The 25067-nt window shown below is 49.9% G+C and overlaps 11 protein-coding genes across 11 annotated transcripts; 6 read left to right on the plus strand and 5 right to left on the minus strand.

Annotated features, from left to right (window-relative positions):
• Positions 1–219: 219 nt before the first annotated feature.
• Positions 220–1813, plus strand: JCM6883_007559 (uncharacterized protein; the record flags this gene model as incomplete). Its single annotated transcript, XM_076628390.1, has 3 exons — positions 220–261; positions 331–1512; positions 1580–1813. 3 exons carry the CDS (start codon positions 220–222, stop codon positions 1811–1813), a joined length of 1458 nt encoding a protein of 485 aa, XP_076491791.1.
• Positions 1814–2051: 238 nt separating this feature from the next.
• Positions 2052–6144, minus strand: RAD16 (DNA repair protein RAD16; the record flags this gene model as incomplete). Its single annotated transcript, XM_076628391.1, has 15 exons — positions 2052–2218; positions 2283–2390; positions 2458–2606; positions 2670–2854; positions 2917–2994; positions 3056–3179; positions 3247–3326; positions 3400–3696; positions 3765–3901; positions 3969–4072; positions 4141–4237; positions 4306–4526; positions 4591–4805; positions 4870–5755; positions 5855–6144. 15 exons carry the CDS (start codon positions 6142–6144, stop codon positions 2052–2054), a joined length of 3138 nt encoding a protein of 1045 aa, XP_076491792.1.
• A 268-nt stretch (positions 6145–6412) lies between these two features.
• Positions 6413–8568, minus strand: JCM6883_007561 (aminopeptidase P family protein; the record flags this gene model as incomplete). Its single annotated transcript, XM_076628392.1, has 8 exons — positions 6413–6613; positions 6681–6702; positions 6769–7057; positions 7114–7360; positions 7424–7783; positions 7856–7983; positions 8077–8150; positions 8258–8568. The coding sequence occupies 8 exons, from the start codon at positions 8566–8568 to the stop codon at positions 6413–6415; spliced, it is 1632 nt and encodes a 543-aa protein (XP_076491793.1).
• A 116-nt stretch (positions 8569–8684) lies between these two features.
• TAD2 (tRNA(adenine34) deaminase) lies at positions 8685–9591 on the plus strand (the record flags this gene model as incomplete). Its single annotated transcript, XM_076628393.1, has 4 exons — positions 8685–8759; positions 8821–9224; positions 9291–9394; positions 9455–9591. 4 exons carry the CDS (start codon positions 8685–8687, stop codon positions 9589–9591), a joined length of 720 nt encoding a protein of 239 aa, XP_076491794.1.
• A 233-nt stretch (positions 9592–9824) lies between these two features.
• On the plus strand, positions 9825–11361 carry JCM6883_007563 (uncharacterized protein; the record flags this gene model as incomplete). Its single annotated transcript, XM_076628394.1, has 8 exons — positions 9825–9897; positions 9959–9967; positions 10028–10177; positions 10249–10379; positions 10449–10575; positions 10659–10835; positions 10904–11025; positions 11089–11361. The coding sequence occupies 8 exons, from the start codon at positions 9825–9827 to the stop codon at positions 11359–11361; spliced, it is 1062 nt and encodes a 353-aa protein (XP_076491795.1).
• Positions 11362–11667: 306 nt separating this feature from the next.
• JCM6883_007564 (uncharacterized protein) lies at positions 11668–12276 on the minus strand (the record flags this gene model as incomplete). Its single annotated transcript, XM_076628395.1, has 2 exons — positions 11668–12030; positions 12091–12276. 2 exons carry the CDS (start codon positions 12274–12276, stop codon positions 11668–11670), a joined length of 549 nt encoding a protein of 182 aa, XP_076491796.1.
• Positions 12277–12368: 92 nt separating this feature from the next.
• On the plus strand, positions 12369–14073 carry KAE1 (tRNA N6-adenosine threonylcarbamoyltransferase; the record flags this gene model as incomplete). The annotated part of the gene is made up of 7 exons (XM_076628396.1): positions 12369–12708; positions 12777–12878; positions 12944–13094; positions 13161–13229; positions 13294–13812; positions 13872–13970; positions 14034–14073. 7 exons carry the CDS (start codon positions 12369–12371, stop codon positions 14071–14073), a joined length of 1320 nt encoding a protein of 439 aa, XP_076491797.1.
• Positions 14074–15049: 976 nt separating this feature from the next.
• PRT1 (translation initiation factor eIF3 core subunit b) lies at positions 15050–17728 on the plus strand (the record flags this gene model as incomplete). The annotated part of the gene is made up of 8 exons (XM_076628397.1): positions 15050–15099; positions 15174–15537; positions 15602–15727; positions 15800–16471; positions 16539–16683; positions 16757–16915; positions 16986–17254; positions 17318–17728. 8 exons carry the CDS (start codon positions 15050–15052, stop codon positions 17726–17728), a joined length of 2196 nt encoding a protein of 731 aa, XP_076491798.1.
• Positions 17729–17997: 269 nt separating this feature from the next.
• On the plus strand, positions 17998–19161 carry GNT1 (glucose N-acetyltransferase; the record flags this gene model as incomplete). The annotated part of the gene is made up of 4 exons (XM_076628398.1): positions 17998–18297; positions 18381–18523; positions 18601–18984; positions 19059–19161. The coding sequence occupies 4 exons, from the start codon at positions 17998–18000 to the stop codon at positions 19159–19161; spliced, it is 930 nt and encodes a 309-aa protein (XP_076491799.1).
• Positions 19162–19458: 297 nt separating this feature from the next.
• JCM6883_007568 (uncharacterized protein) lies at positions 19459–21918 on the minus strand (the record flags this gene model as incomplete). Its single annotated transcript, XM_076628399.1, has 11 exons — positions 19459–19468; positions 19534–19635; positions 19708–19960; positions 20032–20242; positions 20307–20582; positions 20642–20656; positions 20720–20863; positions 20929–21010; positions 21070–21155; positions 21217–21769; positions 21884–21918. The coding sequence occupies 11 exons, from the start codon at positions 21916–21918 to the stop codon at positions 19459–19461; spliced, it is 1767 nt and encodes a 588-aa protein (XP_076491800.1).
• Positions 21919–22357: 439 nt separating this feature from the next.
• JCM6883_007569 (uncharacterized protein) lies at positions 22358–25035 on the minus strand (the record flags this gene model as incomplete). The annotated part of the gene is made up of 9 exons (XM_076628400.1): positions 22358–22367; positions 22432–22536; positions 22610–22853; positions 22913–23614; positions 23680–23787; positions 23852–24125; positions 24199–24503; positions 24566–24890; positions 24988–25035. The coding sequence occupies 9 exons, from the start codon at positions 25033–25035 to the stop codon at positions 22358–22360; spliced, it is 2121 nt and encodes a 706-aa protein (XP_076491801.1).
• Between the last annotated feature and the right edge of the window lie 32 nt (positions 25036–25067).

Raw genomic sequence — 25067 nt, forward strand, 5'->3', positions numbered from 1 at the left:
AAAGGAGTATCGCTCTCTCAACTTCGTCTCCAACGACTCATTTGGCCGCGAAATCTGCGACAGCTCAGCACTTTCTCGGGCTTACTAGGATGTTCCAGTATAGAGTGCGCAGAGCTCCTTGCTAAATCGACTCGCTTGCGTTGAGTCGTGAGATGAGGGAAATTGCACTTCTTCTCCGGACATTCACTCCTTCTTACTCAGACGCGCTCCACGGCTCTGATGGACGGCGGTAGCGTCTCAGAGGACAACCTCGAGTCGACTGTGAGTACTAACTGACCCGGATCGCTACCAGAAAGCTGAGAAACCCGCTCTCTTCCCTTGATCTAATAGACGAAACATCTCGATACAATCAACCTCTGTGACCCTCCTGTTACCTTTCAACCATCCCAAGCTACCCTCTTGACCCTTCCTCCCGAGCTCCTTTTCGACCTGTTCTCTCATCTCCCGTCTTCTTACGTTCTCCCTCCCTTCTGCTCGGCCCTCCTTCCCTTCCACCGATATCAATTGTATCGAAGCGTGACCGTCAACCTGTACCAGTTCGATACTCTCCAGCGAACTCTCCAATCGAACAAGGCGCTGTGCGGCTTCGTCGAAGATCTCACTCTCAATTTCCATCCCGACCAAAACGACTGGAGGAGTGATTGTTTCGCGCTTCCTCAACCAGAGACGCTACGACACCTCATCAGGACTCTCCCGAATCTCAAGTCACTCTTCCTCTCCGTCAACAGCAAATTCGTCCTCAAGTATTATTCGAAGCGATCAGATTTCGCAGACAACGAACAGCTCTACAAGTTCTCTCTCAGATCATGCCACGTACTATCACCGACAATGCTCGACTGGGAGGAGCTCCGAGACACGGCCGAACAACCTATCACTGGCGATTTAGATGAAGAGCAACTTGAACCAGACGTGTACCTCGAGCTCTTGAAACGTTCGGATCAATCGTTCGGTCTTCGATATCTGACCATGGAGACAGAGGTCGACATACACACCATCCTTCGCGACTTTCCCCTCTCCCAGATCCAACTCGTCGCCTTCACTCATTCGGTTTACCTCGGTCGACTCCTCCAAAATATCGGTCAACCTCTCCTCCTGACGAACTTATCTCTCTTCTCCTTCAACCAAAGGACTACCAACTCTTCACTTGCACCGGTCTATCTTTCTCGCTTCCCCAACCTCACTCACCTCGCCCTCGGAGGAACTGCAGTTCTCACTTCTCCCGCATTCTACGATTCTCTCTCCTTTCTCCCCCTCGAGTCCCTTCAGTTCGGACCTCACTCTGATGTACGAGCTCAAAAGTTGATCGACGTCGTTTCAGATGAGTCCAAGCTTACCAGCCTCAAAAGACTCGTTCTCGACAATTTCGACTCGAGAGCCCCTCGCAAGGAGAAGGGTGCACGCTCGTACGCACTCTCGAACGGTTGGCTACTTCTCGATTGGACCCCTGAATGCTCGGAAGAAAAGGTCAAGGAGCTCAAGGAATTGGCAGGAAAATTGGGAATCGAGATTGAAGTGAGTACGATCAGGGGACTCGAAATGCTCAATTCCGAAGCGTATCAGGCGGCACGAATGCGAAGAGGAAGCCGAGGACGCTGATGATTACGACGAAGACGACGACGAGGAAGATGAATACGAGGCGGCAATGCCCAGAGAATACGAAGAAATGGCGGGAGAAAAGTCGGAGGTTCTGACGAGGAATAAGAGGATTTGCACAAGGACCTCTGGGGATGTGATCGCGATTACGACACTTGTTTGGAGGTTTGCAGACGAGATGGGTTGGCCTCGAAATTACGGGACGAGGAGGAACTGGTAGGAAACTCTTCCGAAACGAAACCAAGTCGTCCGGAATGGATCTGTTCGAGCTTTGTAGACTGAGTTTCGCCACACTTTGTGAACGCTGGAAAAGACGGTTACGACTCTTTGTTTCCCATCGAGCAGAAGACAGGGAATGATTACGAAAAGGGAGAGGGCGAGAAAAGCAAAGCAAAACCAACACACAAACGACAGAGAATTCCGAGAGGGCACGAAGAGGAAATCGGCAAAGAGGACCGTTACAAACTGAACAAGAAAGCGAGATCCTCAGGAGAGAGTCGACCCATCGCTTTATCGTCATCTCCGAGCGTACTCGCTGCGAGGTTCTCCTTTTTCTTTTGTAGTTCGAGGATACGAGATTCGATACTGTTCTCGATGATGAGACGAGTGACTTGAATGGGACGATCTGTAGGAGGCAATGCGAGGTAAGTTTCGAGCGCAACAATTCTGAAAGAGCCGAATGAGCTCACGTTGTCCGAGACGATGAGCACGATCCATCGCTTGTAATTCGGTAGCAGGGTTCCACCAAGGCGAACAGAGAATGACCCTCGAAGCTTCGACCAGGTTGAGAGCGACACCTACGCAGAGAAGGAAGGAAGCTCAGCGAGATGATCGATGCAGAGAGAAAGACACCTCGAGACTTACCTCCAGCTTTGAGCGAAATCAAGAAGACAGTGACCTCGGGATCGTTGTTGAAATGTTTGATCGTATTGTCTCGAGCGACGGGAGTCATCGAACCAGCGATTCGCACGTACTTGAAACCGCTCAATTGTAGACGACGAGCGATGATATCACTGGAGAGCGCCATGTATTAGCTCAATCGGTCTCATACGGGAAGAAGAGTAAGAAGAGCTTACAGCATAGTCGTGAATTGACTGAAAATGAGCGTTTTGAGGGTACGATCTTCGGTTCGAGTTTTCGACAATTCTTCGAGGAGAGCTTCGAGTTTTGTACTCGTTCGAGTTTTGGTCGGATCCAAACGAGAGAGGAAACCTTGTCGCCCGGTATCGTCCACTTCGACGGCATCTTGATCAAGATCAACCTACGCGAAGAAGCGGATTAGCGATGTTGAGAGGCTGAAGAGTAGAGTGTGGGAGAGTTTACAGTAAGAGGCGAATGACAAGCTGGACACTCTGGTTTGAATTCAACTGCGGTCTCAAGGTATTGACGAATACATTCTCGCTAAGGAAAGCGCAAAGGGTCAGCATCGCAGCTCAATCTCAGTGAAGGAGAAGAAACTCACACAGAAGATGTGACGACAAGCAGTTTTGACAGCGTCCTCAGCTTCGTCGAGGCACAATCGACAAGTCAAAATCTCTTGAGGTACGTCGGCAGCGGCGTGTTGAACGGGTTCAGCGGTTTTCGATCTAAGAGAGACGACGATGAAACTGTAAGAAACGAAGAACGAAGCTTCAGGGAAAAGGAGCAACGCACTTGATGACGAGATCAGGGTGATCAGCCATTTGACGCATTCGAGTGATGAGGGTGAAAATGTTCGAATAGTTGTTCAAGACCTGCGAGCGCGGGAGAGGGGCAGCGAGATAAGTCTCGGGAACAGGCTGTTGGGACTAGTGAGTAGCGGCTTACAGTTCCTTCGTCGGCATAAGTGTTGAATTTGCGTTTGACGTCCTGGAACAAACTCTTGTACAACTCTTCTTCCTCCTCAGTGAAGTAATCCCTCCTGACATTGACGATCCTCGGAGGTAGTCCCAAATCGTCGGCACGTTCGACCTTGGTCCGACGAAGCATCAAACGTTGAAGGAGTAGACCGAGTTTTTCGAACGCTCGTTGACCTTCTCCAGAAGTCGCACCTCCGTATTGAATCGGTTTCAAGACTTCGTGGTTCCAGTAACAGACGTGCTGCATCGCCGAGTGTCCACATTCCTGCGAGGAATAGCGGAGATGTCAGTTCACGAGTTGATCCTTTCGAGAAATGGGAGAAGAGGACTCACGGTACAAGGACCTTTCGTACAGAGCCAATGGAGCGATTTGCAGTCGCAACGCTTGCAGTAGTAGAAAGCGTAAGGATCGGCACCGACGAAACGAATGAGAGAGTACAATTCTCCGACTCGGTTTTGAAGGGGAGTACCTGAGCGTTCAGGACGATGATCAGCAAGGGCACGCTATGCCAAATAGGGAGGAGAGAGACGACATACCGGATAGACACCAGCGGAAGTGAGCGCGAAGAGCGAAAGCAGCTTTCGCAGTGTTCGATTGTCGATCTTTGATGTTGTGAGCTTCGTCGAGAATGACTCGGTGCCTGTCAGAACAATGGACCTCTTCAGATGGAGATTAACGGGACCGTTGCTGAGTGAGACCAGGACTGACCATTTGATCTTGTGGAGAATCGAATCCTCCTTCATGAGTTTACCTTTTCGAGTGAAACCTTTGTTCTCACGACGGAAGTTCGACTCCATGACGGCGTCTGCGACACGGTACGAGGCTTACTGTCAGTGATGGCGAAGCAAGAGAGTACGCCAAGATCATGCTCACAACTAGTCAAAACGACATCGTACTTCTCCAATTCTTTCGCGTTCGAGATTCGGTTTTGACCGTGGAAGACGAGAACCTTGAATCCTTCCGTGAACTTTTCGATTTCGTTCTTCCATTGAATGATCGCGACAGTAGGAGCGAGGACGAGAGTTGAGCCTTGAGGATGACCCGGTTTCCAGTCGGAGAGGATGAGCGAAATCGTTTGAATCGTTTTACCCATTCTGCTCGAGCGTCAAAGTAGTCAGCAACTTGAAAGTGAGGAAGATCAGTTGGGAGACCGCTTACCCCATTTCGTCACAGAGGAAACCGCCTTTGAAAGGACTTTGTTCTTGTTTCACCATCCAATTCAATCCCTCGAGTTGGAAAGGCAACAACTTCTGAGTGAGTCCAGCAGGCTGAATCGCTTTCTCGACTTTCGTAGTCGGAATCTTGCGGAGGTTGTCCCAAACGTCTCGAAGTTCTTCGTGATTCGCATTGAGGTAGAAGGCGGTCCGTTGGAACTGTCGAAGCGAACGGCCTCGCGTCAAATCACAACGGTGTCTAATGATTAGAGAGAAGACGTACGTTTGTGAAGTCCTTCATCAACTTCTTGTCGTGTCTCGAGATGTGAGCTCCTTTCCTCAGAGGTACTTTGACTCGTTCCTTCTTCTTCATTTCCTTCTCCTCTTTCACTTTCTCCTTCTCCTTCTCCTTACCCTTCTTCGCTTTCTTCTTCTTCTTTCCGGCGTCCGAATCCTCCTCCTCCTCGACGAGACTCATTTTCTCGTCTTCCGATTCCTCCTTGACCGCATCGGTATCGTTCTCGGCTTCAAGTTCGTCCGCATCGAGATCGTCGTCGTCGTCTTCGTCTGATCCACCTCCAGAGGGCGGAGCAAAGTCGGAAACGTCTTCTTCGCTACTGTCAGAATCTTCGATTATTTTCGCTTTTCCTTTCCCTTTCGCTCCCCGGTTCGGCGTCGAACTTCCACTATCGACTGATTTCCCTTTCCCCTTCAACGCCCTCGAGATACTCTTCGCGACTTGTTCTCCATCCGTAGCTTTTCCCTTCCCCTTTCCTTTTCCTTTCGCAGCTGCCAATTTCCCTTTCAATCCTCGAGCTAGAGCTCTCGCCTTTGCGACTCCGGGGTCAAAGTCGTCGTCCTCGCCCTCATCCTGCATAAGGTCATCTTCCTGATCGGATTCGAGCTCGACGATTCCAGGTTTGAAATCGTCTTCTCCCTCGTCGCTTTCGATTACCATTTTACCCTTTCCCTTGTCCTTCCTTCCTTTAGATGACGAGACGATTTCCTCCTCCTCCTCCTCTTCACTTTCGTCTTGCTGTTCGTTCTTCATCTTGAGATCTTGCAAATCTTGAGCGTCTTGCAGAATTTGATCTCGCTGTTTTCCCGCCGATTCACTCAATCTTTTTGAGGCTGCTAGACTCGCTGAACGTCGAGGAGTACCACGAGAGCTGCTCATGCGGAAAATGGATAGAGAAACGGAAGATTGATGAGGTCAGTGAGCATACACTCATGGACCTCCTCGCGAGCTGAGTAGAGGGTAAGCTTACCATGTTCTAGTAGCCAACTGTGGTCTCTTAGCTGATTTGACATCCTCCTCTTCCGATTCCTGATCCATCTTTGCCTCATCTTCTCGATCCGAATCGCTAATGACTATTTCTTCTACGCTAGCCGATTTACTGTTACTCTTGCTAGTTCGAGCACTCGTAGGTGCAGTCGAGGTCGTTCGCTTGCGACTCTTCGTGTTGGTGGTAGAGAGAGGCGGTGAGGAGTCGGATCCCTCTTCTCCGGCGGAAGCTTCGGAGTCGGTCGAAGGAGGAGCGATACGACGTCGAGGCATCTTGCTCTGATCGGCGAGAGCTAATGTTGAAGCAGCCGGGGTGATAAGGAGAAGAAGCAAGTCAAAGTTGCCACTTTTCGAATTCGCGTCCCGAAGCGAGCAAAAAAAAGGTCAATTCCGTTCTCCTCCCCGTAGAGGTCTATTTCGTGTGTTCAGTGCGTATCGTGCGTATCGTAGCATAACGCGGTCTGCCATGTCAATTGTATTCTCTGGACGAAAAGCTTGACATCTGAGTGATATTCAAAAATCTTTCGTTCCTCAAGGCCAACTATGCTAATGCTGCCGATTCAAGCATGCCCCTACAAGTAGCTTCTACGTCCTCCACCTCTTTCGGTGCGTTCGCACTGAGGATCAAGCTATCCGCCTCGGTCTGCCCAATCACGACTTCATCCTCGATTCGAACTGATAAGCCGTGGAAACCTTTCGGGAAATGAGCGAGAGGGGGGACATAGAGTCCGGGCTCGATCGTCTGTTACATCGAGGGCGTGAAGGTCAGTACTCGCTTGGAGAGATGCGAGACGGCGGGGGAGACTCACGATTACCATTCCGGGTTTCAATCTGCACGAAAAGAAAACTCTCGTCAGCTCCGTCTGTTCCGTCTGAAGTAGAATGAGATAGACCCACTTTTCATCCCTACCAAAACTCATCGTATCATGTAAATCGATCCCCAACGGATGACTAACGAAATGAGGATACAAAACTCGTTCCAACTCTCCTCCTTTCAAACTGAACCCCAAGTCCCTCAATTCTTCCCTCGTTAGATCTACCGAGATCTTGTGAAGTTGTTCGAGAGTGAGTCGGTGGGATTCGGAAGGGTCTTGACAGAGAGAGAGGAGGTGTCGATGGACTCGGAGGACGGCGGAATAGAGCGCTTTTTGTGGCGTGGTGAATTGACCCGAGACGGGGAATGTACCTAGTAGAAAGAGGAGTGAGCTCCGACTAGATTCGACACAATATCGTCACACTCACGGGTGATATCGCTCGCGTATCCACCGTACTCGCAACCAGCGTCGAGCATGACCAAGTCTCCTTGTTTCAGAGGTTGATTGTTCGCAATGTAGTGGATCGTCAGGGCGTTCTGACCTCCAGCGCACACTGGAACGTAAGCAGGTCGAGGAGAGCCCAGTGAGGAAGTTGTGTATTCGAACCGAGAAACGAGTGAGTTCTCCGTTATAGGTTTTCCGTCTTTCGAGGCGGTTCCGCAGAGTCGCATGACCTGGAGATGGAGAGAAGCTCAATGCGAGCTCAGACATTGAAAAAATAGGTGGAGGAGGCTCACATCGGAGTGAGCCTGAGAGCTAATATCTGCCGCTCGCTTCATTACCGCAACCTCTGCCGGACTCTTGATCAATCTCAACTTTTCAACTTCCCTCGCCGCATTCCTCACGTCTTTCTTCCTCAGTAGATTCAAGATTCCGTCGATATCATCTTGCGGTCGAGAATTACTCGCTGAAGGGAGGGAGAAGTAATCGAAGAGGGATTTCGGGACGGAAGAAACCGAGGTCGAAGAGCTGAAAGATCGAGTACGTCGAGAAGAGAGGGAAGAGGCGGAAACGTTTGGTAAATCGATATAAATTGGTCCTCGAGATTTCTGAATTAGATCTTCGAGTCGACTCGAGAACCAAGCGATATCACAAGCCTGGATGGAAAACGGAAAGTAATGAACACGTTGGGTCTCGAGACGATGTCAAGGAAAGAACGTGAGGCTCACGTCGTCTGCCCCGAAAACTTCGCAAACCCCGTCGGTTCCAGATCTCGGACCATTCCAGCTCTCATCGTATGGATCCTTCGGTCTCACAAACATCGTCATCTTGTAGCCTTTCGTCGAACTCGTCTTCTCTGTAGCAGGTCAATTACGCATTGCACGTTGGAGAGAAAGGGACCAGATCAGCTTTTATCCCTCGCAGCGACATAAAAGGAGAGAAAGCCTACGGAGTACAAGGACCGAGTCGGGTTCTTCCCATCCTGTCAAATACCACAAGTTTGATCTCTGTCGGAACTTATAGCTGAAGAATGCAAGAGAGGGAGAGAGAGCGAGGACGTCAACTACCGACGAAGAATCTCGACCGCCTGACGCACAACCCTCATCAAGTGTAATCTCCTCAAGACTTACAAGATGTTCTGACTCATATACTGCACTCTCCCACCCGCTATCACGACCGTAGCTCCATCTTCCAACCCTTCCACCAATTTCCGTCTCCTTTCGGCGTATTCGCTCGCCTGAATCCCTGGCGTCAACTCGCCCTGACTCAAAAGGTGAGGATGCGTCGAAGGGAGTGGTTGACCGTACTGTTTCGTCGGAGGTAGGTAGCCTGGTCGAGGAGGAGTTGAAGGAGGATGGAGGAGAGGAAGTGGGACGGAAGAGTAACACCGTTTACACCGGGTAAGGCTCCGCGCCAAGGGAGTCAAGGAGACTCGCTGCATTGAGTTGGAGCTGAAACAGAGGTGAATGGATCGGAAGCAAGAGGGAGAGAATCGTCTGTTTCGACTCTTGATCTCTTACCTCATCCTCGACACGAACCGGAGGACAGACTAGCAAGATGAACAACACGATGATTCCACTATCAGAGCAGTCCGAGGAAGATCTCGCCTTCATGGACGCTGCAGTTGAAATGGTGAGTTCTTCATTTTCCTCATCTCGTTCAACAAATGCTGACTCTCCCTTCGTGCGCATAGGCCGAAGAAGCGTTCTCAGCGAAGGAGATCCCAGTCGGCTGTGTCCTAGTCCACGAAGGGAAGATCGTCGCGAAAGGAAGGAATCGAACGAACGAAGGTCGAAACGCTACTCTGCATGCCGAATTCGACGCTTTGAGACACCTCCTGCCCGAGAGATCACACGTCACGACCCCTCAACTCGCTCGACCTTTCACTCCTCAAGCGGGAAGAGTCGAGGAGGCAGATGATGGGAAAAAGAGAAAGATTTGGCAAACTCCTCTCAAAGGGGTCGTTCTCTACGTGACGGTCGAACCTTGCATCATGTGTGCCGCAGCAATGAGACAGGTGGGGATTGAGAAAGTCATATACGGATGCGGGAACGACCGTTTCGGGGGAACTGGAGGAGTTCAATCGATTCACTCAGAGTCAGTCCACTCGTCTCTTCTGCCTGTGCTCGAGATCTTTGACTGACACTGCAAATCGCGCAACAGCACTCGGCTACTGTACTCTCCTCCCTATCCAGCAGTCGGCAACTACCGAAGAGAAGAAGCGATCATGCTTTTACGGCGGTTCTACCTCACTGAAAATACAGCTGGTACGTACCTCATGCTTGACTTCCGACAACTTCTGACTGACAGAAACTCCGTATTCATAGCCCCGAAACCGAAGAACAAGAAGAACCGAGTCTTGAAAGAAGGAATCGATCAAGTCGCTACCCCTTCCTCGCCCTCTTCCCCATCTCTCTCAACATCACCATCAAGAACAGGGACTCCATCAATCCTTGCTTTGTGAAGACCGCGGCTTGTAGACTTTATTGAACGTAATCAGCGCGAAACGTTCTTTATCGGACCCACTTTTTCTGCCACGTGAGCCCATTCATCGTCTGCACGAGCTTTCGCGCGCGGTGCGCTTGAGCTGGTACCCGCTTTGAGCAAGCAAGGATACCTCGCCCGGACGCAAAGCGAACGCCGGTCTTCCTCTTCCTCTTCCTCTCTCGTACCCTACTCCCCCGCTTCAACTTCACAATGTCAAGTCAGAGTCGTCATAGACGAAAGCAATCCAAATCGATTCACAAGGTGGACCGTCTCGATAACGAGGGTGCGTACCTCTTCCTCGTATGATTGGCCTAGGCTTGGACTGACTCTCTCGATATTCCTAGTCAAACAAGGTGAGCTTACCGTGTGTGCCTGTTTTCGAGCTGGACTAAAGCAATCTCTTCCCATTATAGCGAAAGACGAGCTGGAGAACGCGCAAGACGCAATGTACTTCAATAACGTGGACGTCAAGGACGACAAGGGAGATCAAAATGTTGGCGCAGCATTCGCTGATGTTCTCGACGATCTCCGCGAAGCTGCCGACAAGCTCGTATTTCAAATCTGTACGTCTCGAGTTCGATTAGAGGACCAGACACGAGGGTATCGACTCTAAACTCTTCGAACGTCGTTACAGTGTTTACGAACGGACTTCATTATCAAGACGTTGACTCAGCGGCTCACCCGCTCATTCAAGAATACTACAAGCTTATGGCATCGGAACCGGGACAGACTTACGGTCACGCCCTACGCAGATTCCACGAGGCCGTAAAGCATTTTTCGCTCGTGCAAGTCGAGACAATTTCGCGAAACTAATCAGTTTGTCTCGCTTGACAGAGAGCACGCGCGTTGCAGAAACGGGTTCAATCGGAATACAATCGAGATCAAGTCGAAGAGCAGCACCCTGAAGTAAACTTACGAGAACTGTACCCGTCTGGGCCTCTAGCAAATTTTTGGGACGAGCGTGAGTTTTTCTTTGGTTGTGCGTGACTCTTTGCGGATCAATGGTTGACCTCCTCGTTCGCTGCTCTGCTTTGATCCGGGAAGTCAAAGACGCTTGTAAGAACCTTCTCGACGCCCATCTCCCTACTGCCGATCCCGATGAAGCGCGCTCTACCGCGATCTACTACAAACTGCTCCAGACCAGAGCCACAGTGGACAGAAGGGGTGAAACTACCGTACATGTCGTTGGCTATGGCTTGTACGATGAGATCATGTACGCCGGTGAGTCATTGGCGTCCTTTTCGTTCCGCGACGGATCATTCTCTCATCGCTTGTCGCTCTCGTTATAGACAAGCAGTTGCAACGACTCCATTCTGACAAAGATACCAACACGCATCAAGTTCGAAAGTTGTACGCCTTGTGCTCAGCCGGGGCTGCTTTGGTGGAGCGTTGTCACGACGTTCAAACTATCGTAAGTTATCTCTCCCCTCTTCGCGAATCTTCCCCCTTCATTAACCTAGAAATATTTTTTCAGATCGCAAGGCAACCTCGCAAGACTGTCAATGGCATCTCGGAACCCGTTTACGGTCATCTAGGCGACTATGTTCTTCGCAACTCGGATTTCCGAAAGCACAGGCGTGATACTCAGGTCACCATATGCCACGTTGCTATGCGGTTCCCACGTTTGTTCGGCATTGATGCGGACAATCAAGTTGTACCGACTGTAGCGATCCCCGGTGAAACAGTCAAGCACCGACACGCTATCATCTACCCCGATGCATGTGCCCCTCTTCGTGAGCTTCGTTAGAAGTCTCCTGAGCCTCTCAAACTCTTAAGGTTGATTCCTATCCTGTACCTGTCTACTATTTGTTTGCTCCCTTCCCTTTGACATCGGTTTTGAAATCTTCCACTTTGTCGATGCTCGTTTCTCGCACTCTCCGACAGGGAACCTTTGACGCAAGCGAGGCGATTGAGACCCTCACGAGTGTTTACTCGCTCGTCGACAAAATTTGGGTGCGACAATTAGCAACGAAAAGAACTACAGAGGGCCCAAAGCTCAGCAATGCTTTTCAATGAGCTGCTACCCATGCAAGAAGAAAACCCCACCATCGATCTACTGTATACACTCCTTAACCATTTCCATGACCTGCATGAACGTTTCCCTCTCCTTTTCACTAATTTCACTCTCCTCTTTTCCCTCCTCTTGCTGGTCCTGTTTCCGTTTCAATCCAATCCCGAGTACTACAGGTTTCACTTCCATCCCTTGAGTGTCTGCCGACATCTTTTCGAACAAGATTGAAGCTACATGAGAGGCGTAGAGGTCGTGAAGAGCTGCGATGTGCGGAGTGGGAGGAACGCCGAACAGGGGGGAAAGGACGAGAGAGGGATGCGGTGGAGGGAGAGAAGGAGAGGCTGACCCGTTCGGAGGTCGAGGAAGGGCAGCAGGTAGAGTCGAAGGAGGTGGAAGAACTTGAATCTGCGAGAGATGTATGGAATGAGCTCTACGACCAGGAGAGATCATTCCTGCACCACTCACCAGGCAACCTATCCTTCCAAGCTGTGTCAAGATCACTAGGATTCGATCATGGAAAGACTGGATCAAGAGGTCGGTTTGAATTGAATGAATCGAGCGAACTCGTTGAGCGGTCGGAACTCCAGGGGCTAGTGAAGGGGGTAGCTGCTGTTGATGCTCGAGATTAGCTACATCGATGAGACTAGCCATCTTCTGAGAGCGAGTGAGCGGTGGAAGAGAGATCAAGTTCAGCTACATCTTCCTTTCGTCCCTATCACCCGACAACCGACTCTACTTACGATATGGTCGCTCGAAAGAGAAAACAACTTGCACCTTGTCCCCTTCTACCCCCGTCGAAACCTCTGCTTGCCCTCGGCCTCGAAGGTTCGGCAAACAAACTCGGAGTTGGATTAATCCTTCATTCACCTCCCACTGAAGGCGAGACGAGCGCTACTGGAGATCCAGGGACTGTCTCGATCTTGTCGAACATCCGTCACACGTATGTCACCCCGCCAGGAGAAGGATTCTTACCTAGCGATACGGCGAGGCATCACAAGAGATGGATCACTGAGGTCGTCGACAAGGCGTTGAAGCAAGGGAACGTGACGATGAGAGATGTAGACGTCGTGTGTTTCACGAAGGGTAAGCGCTAGTTCACGAAGATCTTGCGCAGAGGAAGATACTGACTCGACTTGCGCGCGAGGAACCAGGTCCTGGAATGGGAGCTCCCTTGCAGACTGTTGCACTCGTCGCACGTACTCTAGCACTCATGTACAATAAGCCTCTCGTTGGAGTCAACCATTGTGTCGGTCGTACGTTTTCATGCGTTCCATCTCTTCGATTTCCTGTCAAGACTGAATCGCTTCCTCTCTGCTAGATATTGAAACGGGCCGACTCATCACGAATTCGCCTTCACCGATCGTGCTCTACGTATCAGGAGGTAACACTCAAGTGATCGCTTACTCTCAGCAACGGTATCGAATCTTTGGTGAAACTCTCGATATCGCTGTTGGAAACTGCTTGGATAGGTACGACGAGTTCCTTCTCACTACAGGCGACACTTGTCTGAATAGTGTTGCTGCGTCCTCGTACAGGTTCGCAAGGATTATCGGATTGAGTAACGATCCTTCTCCCGGAGCGAACATCGAATCTGAAGCGAAAAAGTGAGTTTCCCTCTCGTGAGACGTCGGTAACGAGCTCGATTGACGAGACCTCCACTTGATGCAGCGGGAAACGACTTCTACCTCTACCTTATGCGACGAAAGGGATGGATATCATGCTAGGAGGAATCTTGCATGCCGTCGAAGCCTACACCCGAGATCCGCGGTTTCGACCGAACGAAGGCTCATCGAAGGCACGGAGTAACGCTGAGAAAACGATGGTCGGTCAGGAAGAGAGACGGAGACGCGCAGAAGGAGAAGGGCCTCAAGCAGCTTTACAAGATATTGGATTTTCTCTCGAACGTTCAACTCCTCCCAATACCTCACGGACAACAGATTCGTCAACGGAATCATCGCCAGTCGAGGAGAAGACCGAGGAAGATATCATCACCCCAGCCGATTTGTGTTTCTCGTTGCAAGAAACGATCTTCAGCATGTTGGTCGAAATCACGGAGCGAGCTATGGCTCATGCGGGAGGGAAAGAAGTCTTGATTGTAGGAGGGGTAGGCTGTAATAAGAGGCTACAGGAGATGATGGGGATCATGGCGGGAGAACGAGGTGGAAACATTTTCGCGACGGACGAGAGGTGAGTCTCTACTCTGTTCTTGGAATCGCCTCTTGGTACTGACAAGGGCCATGGATCAGGTTCTGTATCGATAATGGAATCATGATCGCGCATGCTGGATTATTGAGTTGGAGAATGGGTTACGAAACTCCTCTCGCCGAGACAGCTTGTACTCAAAGGTCCGTCGCCACGTCCCTCTTTCAGTTATCAGTACATAGCTAACTTGACACACTATCAAACAGGTTCAGAACAGATGAAGTTTTAGTAAACTGGAGAGCGTAATCCTAGGTGCTAAATCGAACTTTTCTCAAAAACTTCGGAACCTTTCGCGACTCTCGCTCCGCGGCCCTCCTTCGCAACTCTTGCTCCCTGGTCCTCCTAGCTTCTTCCCGTCTAGCGTCTGCCCTCCTAGCTCTTTCCAACACTCTTTCAAATGGCTCTGAGAATCCACCGTTCTGAAACTCCTCGTCGTCTTCGCTTTCGTAAACAATCTTGAGACTTCGCCTCCGCCCTAACCTTGCGACAATGACCCTGACCTCCTCTTCTACCCAGCGAGCTGTACGTCCCGACCAGTTAGGCGAGGTCCAATGAGGAAGATAGAGGATAGAAGGGTACGACGATTTCTTGAATCCCCTTTTAAATTCGCGTCGGAGCCTCCTGTGATCCTCCTCCGTGAGATCGTAAAATGAAAGTCGCAAATGACGGACCGAAGGAGAGCAAACCAGAGACTCTTCCTCCTCCTTTGTTGCAAGAGCAGAATTGCGAAAGTTCAGGATCAATTCCCCATATGGCCGCTCGTGTAAGACTGGGTCCTGGATGAGCCTCCATAACTACCGTTCCTCGAAGTATGAATGGCTAGCTCGAAACAGGAGAGCTTACGGATCGTCAACTTGTGGGAGAGCGAGGGAGTTCCGGACCTTCGAGCGCTTCTTCTACGAGTCCGTATAGCCGAAGCGTTCAGATGGTGACAACCGTAGACTAGCCTTGAAGCTCCGTGAGCAGCAGATAGTCGCTGTAAGAGAGGCCATCGAAGAAAGAGTCGGAGAGCGAGGATTCGAGAGGGCGAAGCGAGCAGGGGTCACGGGCGGTCAAGCATAAGGTACTGGCTAGTGTTCAGGTCGGTATGTCGATATCTTGACAAGTCGGCTGAGCTGTCGGGAGCAAACGATCGAATCTCTTCTTTCTTCCACCACCTCGCTAGTTCCAGCTCACTTTTACACGCGTCTCTACCCAGTTCTTACCAAGAGAGAACTCTCCAATGAGCGCCAACTACGAAGAAGACATCGACTACTCTGATCTCGAACAAAGGTAAACCTTTGATCTCACCTGTTTTTTCTCATCAGCTCTTCGTACGTATTGACACCCTTGCTCCTGCTGCGTAGGTTCGCATCAGAGTATGTATCACCTTTAGACTCGGTCGTGATCCTCGATGGAGCACCCGTTGTCGGTACCGACAAGGCAGAACGACTCTTGAAAGCGATCGCCAAATCAGCCTCGAAGGAAGCCTCGCTCTCCCTCTCGCCTAGCCAAATCGAGATGCCCACGGATGAAAGTGGAAATTCGAAAGGATTCATGTTCGTCTCGCTCGAGAACCCGACTGAAGCACTCGCTTTCCAACGCGCGATGCATGGTCTCGCTTTCGATAAACGACACACCTTCTCGGTCGTACCCTTTACGGAGGTAGACTCGTTCAACGAATTGGAAGAGGAATACAAGGAACCGGAACACGAGGAATGGGCTCCCCGAGTAAGTTTTCATCTTTCACAAGTTTCTTCCCTTTTTCGGAGGGCTAACAGCGCTTCGGCTGTAGGAGCACTTCCGTGCATGGCTCGCAGATCCCGCTGGACGTGATCAACTCATTCTTTACCAAGGAGATGACCTTCGAGTTGGATGGGCTGGAAAGACTGGAGTCACTGAAATCGCTCACGAACGATCTGTAAGTCTTTCTCTCGCCCTCTCTGCTCTTTCTCGTTCCCTCAACTGACCTTCGACTTCGACTCGTGACTAGAAATGGACTGATTTGTTCACCCAATGGTCTCCTCAAAGTACTTACCTCGCCACGATCCATCTTCAAGGAGTCGCACTTTGGGGAGGAGCCTCTTTCGAACGAATCAACCGATTCGCTCACCCCGAAGTCAAACTTATCGATTTCTCCCCTTACGAACGATACCTCGTCACTTGGTCCCCTCGACCCATCGAAGCCGCTACCGACCCTCGATCGATGTCTCCCTTCACCGAAGACGACGAAGGCAACAACGTCGCGGTCTGGGACGTCGTTACCGGAAACCTCGTTCGAACTTTCCCCATGGTCGGAGATCAAGCCTCGAACAAACAAATCATTTGGCCCATGTTCAAATGGTCGCCGGATGAGAAATACCTCGCTCGAGTTACCCCGGGTCAACAAATCTCGGTGTACGAAACTCCCGAATTGACCATGTTGGGAAAGAAGTCGATCAAGATTGAGGGAGTCGTCGATTTCGAATGGAGTCCGATGAACGACAAGGAGAGGGAATCGATCGAGGCGGAAAGGAATGGATTCGTGAAACCGGGGACTTTCACGAGGGAGAACAAGATCGCCTTCTGGACTCCTGAGATCACGAATCAACCTGCGAGGGTCTCGTTGATGGCTTTACCTTCGCGAACGATTCTTCGATCGAAGAACCTTTTCAACGTCCACGATGTAAGCTCTTCCTCCCCTTTTCCCCCGGCCCCCTCGTCGATACTGACAGGTTATCCCTCGAATCTAGTGTAAACTTCACTGGCAATCGAACGGAGATTACTTCTGCGTCAAAGTCGACCGTCACACCAAGACCGGTAAAACTCGTTACTGCAACCTCGAACTCTTCCGTCTCCGAGACAAGGACATTCCCGTCCAAGTTATCGAAATCAAAGGTGGGCTCGCTTCCCATCAACCGTCTCTGATTCAATTCGAAACTGATTGTTCTTGGTATTCCCGAGTCCTCAGACACGGTCACTGCATTCGCTTGGGAACCTCAAGGTTCTAGGTTCACTTTGATCACGACGAACGATCCTAACGCTGCTCAACCCATGCCTGGATCGATCCTCAAGACTTCGGTATCGTTCTACGGATTCGACGCTCGTAAAGGAGATTTCCTTCTTCACAGTATGTCTCTCCTCTTCTTCCCTCTCGAACGCTAAACTGAGAAGCTAACCGTTTCTTGTTTGTCGCATAGAAAACTTTGACGGTAAAACTTCGAACAACGTTTACTGGTCCCCGAAAGGACGACACGTTCTCCTCGCGACTCTCGGATCAAACTCTAAATTCGATATCGAATTCTGGGACCTCGACCTCGAGAAGGAAGAAGGAGCTGGTAAAGAACAACAAGAAGCCGGAGCTGGAATTCGATTGGTTACGACGGTCGAACATTACGGGTTGACCGATATTGAATGGGATCCTTCGGGAAGGTTCGTTGCGACTTATGGATCGATGTGGATGTCGACCGTAAGCACTCATCTCTCTTTGATTGTGGTGTGCACGAAACTAAGGGAGAGTGATGGATTGCAGATGGAAGCTGGATTCACGATTTGGGATTTCAAGGGACAACTAGTTCAAGAGAACAAACTCGAACGATTCAAGCAACTTCTCTGGCGACCTCGACCTCCTACTCTTCTTTCCCGAGACGAACAAAAGAAGATTCGCAAGAACTTGCGAGAATACTCTCGACAATTCGAGGAACAAGATCAATTGGAGGCGGCGAACTTGAACACGGAAGTCGTCGAGATGAGGAAGAGGTTGATCGATGAATGGAATGCTTGGAGGAGGGAATGTCAAGCTTCGATCGAGGAGAGGAGGAAGGAAATGGGTAAAGAGATCAAGAAGAGTTTGGTCAAGGCTGAAGAGGCGATGAAGGAGACGGAAGAGGTTGAGGAATGGATCGAGGAGGTTGTCGAAGAGAAGATCGAAGTTATCGAGTAGATACAGGATTCGTCGTTGTTGCAGTTTTATATCCAAAATTCAATTCTCACTTTCATCGATCCTGCTCTCCTCAGCAGCAATGCCGCGAACGAATGCAGCGACAACGAAAGAACTTACACTTCAGCGCTGCTGTCTTTTATCGTCGTTGCATGGTCATCAAAATTCGTTGACTTTTTGACATCGGATCGACCGATCGAATTCGGAGAAGTCGAAAACTCCGTCATCTGGCCCTCTTCCCTTCACTTCGCACTTCTCCCGGCAAGGCAACAATGGTCAACTCGGACAGTGGTAAAGCGTGGGTCACACTCCTCACCAAAGTCTCTTACCTACAAGGATGTCTCGTACTTCATCATTCTCTCCAACGCGTCAAATCTCAATACCCTCTCGTCGTATTCGCAACTCCGGAACTACCTGAACAAGCGAGGGACATCCTACAACGCAAAGGGATCAGAGTGAGGGATATTAAATACATCGATCCGCCAGAGAAAGGAAAGAAACTCGATGAACACGATCAGAGGTTCAACGATACTTGGACCAAGTTGAGGTGCTTCGAAATGACTGAATACGAGGTGAGCTATCCCTCGTACTGCTCTGTCGGAGTTTGAGAGATGAGGGAGACTGACTTTCTCCTTGTCCGATTTTCGAATTTCAGCGAGTTGTAATGCTCGATTCAGACATGATAGTCACTCGAAATATGGACGAGTTGATGGAGATGCCTTTGGAGCCTGGATGGATCGCAGCTGCTCACGCTTGCACCTGTAACCCGAAGAAACTGTCGCATTATCCCTCCGATTGGTAAGACTTCCTTTTTCTCTCGTGCTCTCTCGATCTCTACCTTAACTTTCATTCACACCGTTCGTTTGATGAGATAGGATCCCCGAAAACTGCGGTCACACTCAAGCCAATCTCACTACCCCTCTCCCCGTCTCGAAATTCACGAAATCAACTCATTCCCGTCTCAACTCCGGTCTCGTCGTCCTCCAACCTTCCTCCGGAACTTTCTCCTCGATCCTAGATTTCCTCTACAACGATCCTCGAGTCGCATCCTACGGTTTCCCCGATCAAGACCTCCTCGCCGATTTCTTCGAAGGGAAATTCGAACCGATCAGTTATCGATACAACGCATTGAAGACGTTGAGGTATTGTCATCCAGAGATGTGGAGGGATGAGGATGTTAAGAACGTTCATTTGATCTTGAAGAAACCTTGGTATCATCGATTACCCGAGGGAGATCAGGATTACGAAACTCATAAATGGTAATCTTCCTTTCTCTCTCTTCTCTTTCGTCGCGTCGTGCATTGTGTTGACGTTCCTTGGTCGTTTTCGATAGGTGGTGGGATGCATTCGAGGAGATGCAAGCGAATTGGGGAGACGATAAAGCGGGTTGGGATTTGATCGAATCAACTGTGAACCGAGAGGTCAAGAAACCTTAGGGACTTTCGGACTATCTCTCACTTATTCCTTAGCACCATCACTATCACCATTCGTATCAGTCAGTCGAGAAAATGTATCATTTCCAGCTATCCTCTCTCTGACCTGGCCTGCGACCGAGTGAGATCTTTGAGACTTTGTCACTCTCCGTGAGTCTCTCTGTGATCGATCGCTCAACAGAAGATTGAGATAGCAGAGTCGTATATACAAGTTCGCATTAGACGAGAGATTACAACGACAAGAAGCAAAGACAAAACGAAACATTCACGAATCCTTTTTCAAGCTGATTGAAACAGACTTCAAGCGAATCTGTAGTGCGATCAACGGACGACGGTATGAGCTCATGCCAGGTCGAAAAGAGGGAACAGACGTACACCACAGAAGAGGCAGCCGGTAATCCAAGCATGTCGCGAAGAGGACTAATGTAAAGTCTGCCGCTGACGAGAGGGATCGAAGCTTGAGGTTGATCTTGAGCACTGCCAACCACAACGAGACGAGACGAACCGTCAGCTCGAATCGCGAGGCCCCTATCGAGAGAGAGGACTCACCCTTTGTACTGAATTCCACAAGCGAAACTAGCCTGAACTCCTTTCTCAATCGCACGTTTGACTTTTTCACGAACTTCTTTCGTACTCGTCGAAACTCCTTGTTCGTCTCCCGTGTGAGGAGGGTGAGTAGGAGCGACGACGATCTCGAGCAAATCGAGGTGGACGAGAGGGGATTGTTCGATGTCTTGACGAGTCGTTCCGGGGAGAGCGACGTGCCTCAAGAATCCAGAAGTAGCGAATACGATCTCTCGATCTGTCGAGCCACGTGTCCTGCTAATCAGTCGAGCTCGGATCAAGAGAGCAACTAAGAGGGGACCACTCAACTGGATTGTTTGACAACGAGTAGTTTGTCGTAAGTCGTAGAGTATTCCAAAGCGATAGATTCGATAGCTTTCGCATTTTTCGTAGCGGAACGAGGCGGGACGAGAACACCACCTTCTTGAGGTTTCTCTTCTTCTTTCTGAGTTTCTTTCCTGAAATCTTCGCGTTTGAACGAGAGTTTCTCTCCGACGAGCTTGTGGTAGAGTTCTTTGAGCTATGACGAGTACGACAGTGTGAGCTTGAGAGACTCGAGTTGAAAAGTCGACGAAAGTACTCACTTTTTCGAAACGAGTTTGATGAACACCTTCCTTCGATCCATCCCCTTCCGCACCTCTCAACGAGACTGGCATGTCAATCTTGAGAGATTCGTTCGCAACAGCTGAATCTTTCGCTTCGATTTGAACCGGTTCACTGAGTTGATCGAGAGACGCGTTGAAGATTTCTTCGTGAGATTGTAAAACGTTGACGATCGGTTCGGTAAGATCGGTTTGACCCCCTACGATGTACGTGAGGTTTCCTCCGGCGTCGTGGAGAGCGATCATCGTGAGCAAGTTCTTGGAATCGCAGAATGTCAGTTTTCGAAAGATTCAACAAAAGATCGAAGAAATCTCACCATGAAAGGTCGACCCTGCAGAGCAGTTCGACAGGGTGAGCACAAACACTCGTAGAGACAGACAGAGAAGAGGCTTACTTCAGCAGTGTAGTTGAGAATGAGTTGAGTGATATCGTATCCTCCATCGACAGCTTTTTTGATCGCTTTCACGGCGGCGGGACTCGAAGATTTCCCTTGCAAGAAGCGACAGTTCCTTCCGATGATTTGATTCGCTCGATAACCCTGTGTGTCTCTCGAAAATGTCAGTTGTTCGACTCAGTTGCAGAATTCGGAGCGATCGAGCTTGCCGTAAGTTTCTCGAATCCTGGAGAGACGAGTACGATCGGACGATCTTGCAAGCGAGGGTTGACGAGCACATACGCCTCGCCACTGTGAAGGAGAGACAGTGAGCACCGTGCAAGAAAGAAAGAACGAGAGTCCGAGCTTACATTCCCGTGCGAGCTTCAGATCCGTGCAATTGGTAACGAGTGAGTTGTTCTTGGGTGTGAGTGACGAGTCTAGACCTCATGAAGTTCTGCAAAAGAGCCGAGATCAACTCGACAAGACGATGTCGAAAGAAAGGTAGGAGAACTCACTTCAAACTCGGAGGCGTAGAAACTGTCGAGCAAATGAGCCGTTGGACCTCGAAGCAATCCCGTCGCTTGAGTCGTGAGACCTTGAAGACCTTGTACCAACTCCTTCGATACTCCACGAGGTACGAATCCATCGACGAGTTCATCTTGATAAACTTTCGAGAGTCCTTTCGCCGCGAACGCATTCTGCAAGTTCAAGTTCCTCAAGACGGACAAATCCTTCCACAACTCCAATTCGGTAACGAGTTCGGGAGGAGCGTGTTGAGAGAGGTGAGCTTTGAATTGAGAGTAGCCGAGTGGAGTCGAGAGGAACGATGCGAAACGAGGTCGAGAGAGTAATCGAGCGAGAGAATACGACATTGATTCTTGATTGGGACTCAAGGGGAGGTTGAACGGTTTCGAAGTTGGACGGTAACAGCCTCGAGAAGAGACGGACAGGATCGAGGCGGCTCCAGAGGGGAGGTATGGTTCCGCATGCGATGGAGGGAGTTGGTCGAGAGGAGGAGCTCGAGGCGCCCAATCTTGCAAGAGTTTGTCAAAGTCGGTAGCATCGTGGCTAGTAGTGACAAAGAGAGAGAGATAGAGATAGATAGAGATAGAGAGGATGGAAGAAGAGGTCAGCTGACCTGATTCCGAGGGAGAACGAGCGAAGGAAGGATCCGAGACTCACAAGGTAGGGTTTACACTGGTCGTAGATGCTTGCATCGTGTCGCCATTGAGAGTAGTCATCGTCGATACTCGTTGCGATTGGAGTGGCGAAGAGAGAGAGAGGGGAGAGAGGAGAGAGAGAAAAAGAGGCAGTTTTCTCGGTCCTTCCGATTTTCGAATGCGTTGGTGCTACCTCTTCGAACCAACTCCTTATGAGCCAGTGAGGATCAGACGGAAGGGGAGAGTGTCAACGAGATCAGTTACAGCAGAGGGGAAGAAATGGTCTTCTTTTCGAAACAACAGGGAAAAAAAGAAGGAATATGATATCAACAGCTGAGATGCGATGATTAGGTGTTGCTAGAGATGAGCTGAGGTAATATGAGGATGAACGGACGATAAAGAACGTATGGACAGGAAAAGAGAAGAGAAGAGGGATATCTATACGCGAGGGAAAGAAAGAGAAAAACGTTTCTCAGAGCATTCGAGAGAGGACGTTTCAAGCGAAGCTGTCCAACGAGCTCGTGATCAGTATCGATGAAATGAGACTGAATATAGGAGAGAGAGACTCACATCGCGACATAAGCGGTAGTTTGCTCATTGATGTCTTTCATCGGCGTCAAATGTAAAACCCCATGGGCGGTGGGAACGCCGCCAGCTGCTGATCGAGCTCTACTACTACATAACTCGCTCCGAATCATCATCAGTCTCGACTCAGTCGAAAGAGAGAGGGAGAGGGAGAGAAACCCACAAGATCGTTTTCTTTTCCTCTCCGACTTTGATCCCACATTGTACGCTACAAGGTTTCCCTTCTTCGAAAGCTTTTGAAATCTTGTTCTTGACGTCACTGGTACTCTCAGAGCGATTCGAAGGTCCTTTGATCACGTCCAATAGATCGGTCTGAATGAGAGCTGAATTATCGATTTGAGCCGCTGTCGAAGCTGGTAATCCACAGAATCGAAGGAATGCGCTCGTGTTGAATAAGATCTTTCGATCTATGAAGTCGAACGCGAGTCAGCTCACAGCAACAAGAGCAGGGACGAGAGAGATAGACGTGACTTGCCTGCTCGAGAAACGAGAATTACTTTCTCATAAGTCGTCTGGAAATCATGAATCCTTCTCTCCACCGTTCCCTGTTGATACTCCAACCTAGGTTCCTTCTCGTTCTTCCCCGAATTCGACTCGTTCTTCTGTTTGCCAGGTTCACTACTGCTCTTTGTCCAAGATTTCGGTCCGAGGAACGAATTTCGATTCAGGTTTGATGCGGAAGATCGGGAGAAAGGTTTTGGTCGAATCGGTAGCGTTGTCGAGGAACCAGATGATTGTTTCTTGTCGCTGTTAGTGGAGGAAGAGTTGGATTCTGTAGAGGGAGAGGAAGAGGGTGCGGTCGAAAGGTCGACTAATTCTGAACCGTAATGATCGCCCGAAGTAGGTTGAATGTGCGAGGAGGACGAAGTACTCGTCGTAGAAGTAGAATGGATCGATTCAGGTTTCTGATTCGTCGAAGTTGGTGTATCGGATCTCGTGCTCAAATCTTCTTCTTCTCCTCCGGTTTTATTGCTCGGGGAGGGAGAAATGTTCCGTACTGAAGGAGAATTCGCGTAGCTTTGGAAAGTTTGTACGACGGGAGAGAACGCCGAGAGGTTGATTTCGGGAGAATTGATGGTGAGGGCGGCAGGTTGAGACAAGCGACTTCCTCCAGGTAAGGCCAATCTTGAACCGTTTCCGAGTGCTCCGGTGACGTCCGTTTGACCACCTGAGGCATGATCTCATTGCGTGAGCTCGAGACCTCTGGGAGTGAAGAACGAGGAGGTGACTTACCGATGAAATAGATAAGTTCGCCTGACGGGGAGAAAAGAGGTACGATGCAGAGCAAGTTGAAGAAGGGTGCTCCCGATTTGTCGTAGTTGAGTAGTAGTTGAGTAATCGCTGCAGTCGACAACCTTTTCATCAGTCGATCTCATCAAATACGGACGAGAGGAAGCGAACTCACATCTTTGTTCTTTAATCGCGATTCGAATCTCGTTCACACTCCCCGGTTCCGTGCTCTCCCCTTGCAAGAACCTACAGTTCCTCCCAATAATTTCTTCCTGCGTATATCCCGTCAACGCCGAGAACGCCGGGGAAGCTAGAACGATCGGACAATCGTGTAATTTCGGATTCGATAAAACGAACGCTTCCCCTAACCCGGCGACATCGTTTTGGTTTAAATCTCGTTTTTCGAGTTGTAGTTTTGTATGAGCTAATAGACGATGTTTGACGAATGCCTACAAGGAAGGAACGAAACTCTTTCATGAGCTTTCTTTTCCTTTTAAGAGCGAGATTGCGTTGCGGACTCACCTCGAATTCATTTTGATACAACTCCTGTAACAGATGCCTACTCGCCCTCTCGAGTCCATCTGGTGGTTCTGCAATCTCCATCAAAGCGTCCCCCATATCACTCATGAAGTCTGCGTCTCCATCTCCGTCCAAATCCGCCTTCAACATGACCTTCTTCTCCCCCGACGGAGTACAATAGACGTCCCTCATTGCTCTAGCGGCGGAGGAACTGTGAGAAGTGAGTCGGATGAGAGCTTGGAGGTCTCGTTGGAGTTCGAGGGTGTGAAGGTGAGGAGACGAGTAAGCGAGGAGGTATTCCCAAAAGTCTACACGCAAGGACCGAGGGTTCAGTGCAGTCCCTGGAAAGAGTAGGAGAGTGGAGGCTGACCTTGGTAACCATGTTGAGAGCTAATGAAGGAGGTGAAACTTGACAAGGTCAATAATTTCGACAAGGAATAACCTATCGAACTCTGTAACGGGGACGGTTCCGAAGTTCTCCCTTCGCCCCTTTGATCGAGATTTGTATGGAACGTCGGAGGTAGCGGAGGTAAATGAGAGGTCGAAGATTGTCCTCCTCCAAAACTCCGAGTCGAGGAAGTTGTTGAATCATTCGACTTTGATCGAAACCTCGTATCCCTAACTTCTGGAATCGGTGCTAACCTCTCGAGGTCGGATGGAGTAGGTGGATGAGGAGTAGGGACTGGTCGTTCAGGCTTTTACAATACACAAACAGAAAAGGAATTTAGGTCGATCGATCTGATCAGGATCGAATGAAGCGCGAAGGGGGGAAAGAGTTGAACGACGGCTTACGTGAGAGGGTTTCGCATCCTGGTCGCGGTTCGAAGGCGTGTCGTCCATGTACCTTGTTGTTCGAGAGAGAAAGCAGCGCA

This window comes from Sporobolomyces salmoneus (assembly GCF_050403485.1).
Source record: "Sporobolomyces salmoneus JCM6883 DNA, S_salmoneus_JCM6883_v1_ctg1, whole genome shotgun sequence".
NCBI lineage: Eukaryota > Fungi > Basidiomycota > Microbotryomycetes > Sporidiobolales > Sporidiobolaceae > Sporobolomyces > Sporobolomyces salmoneus.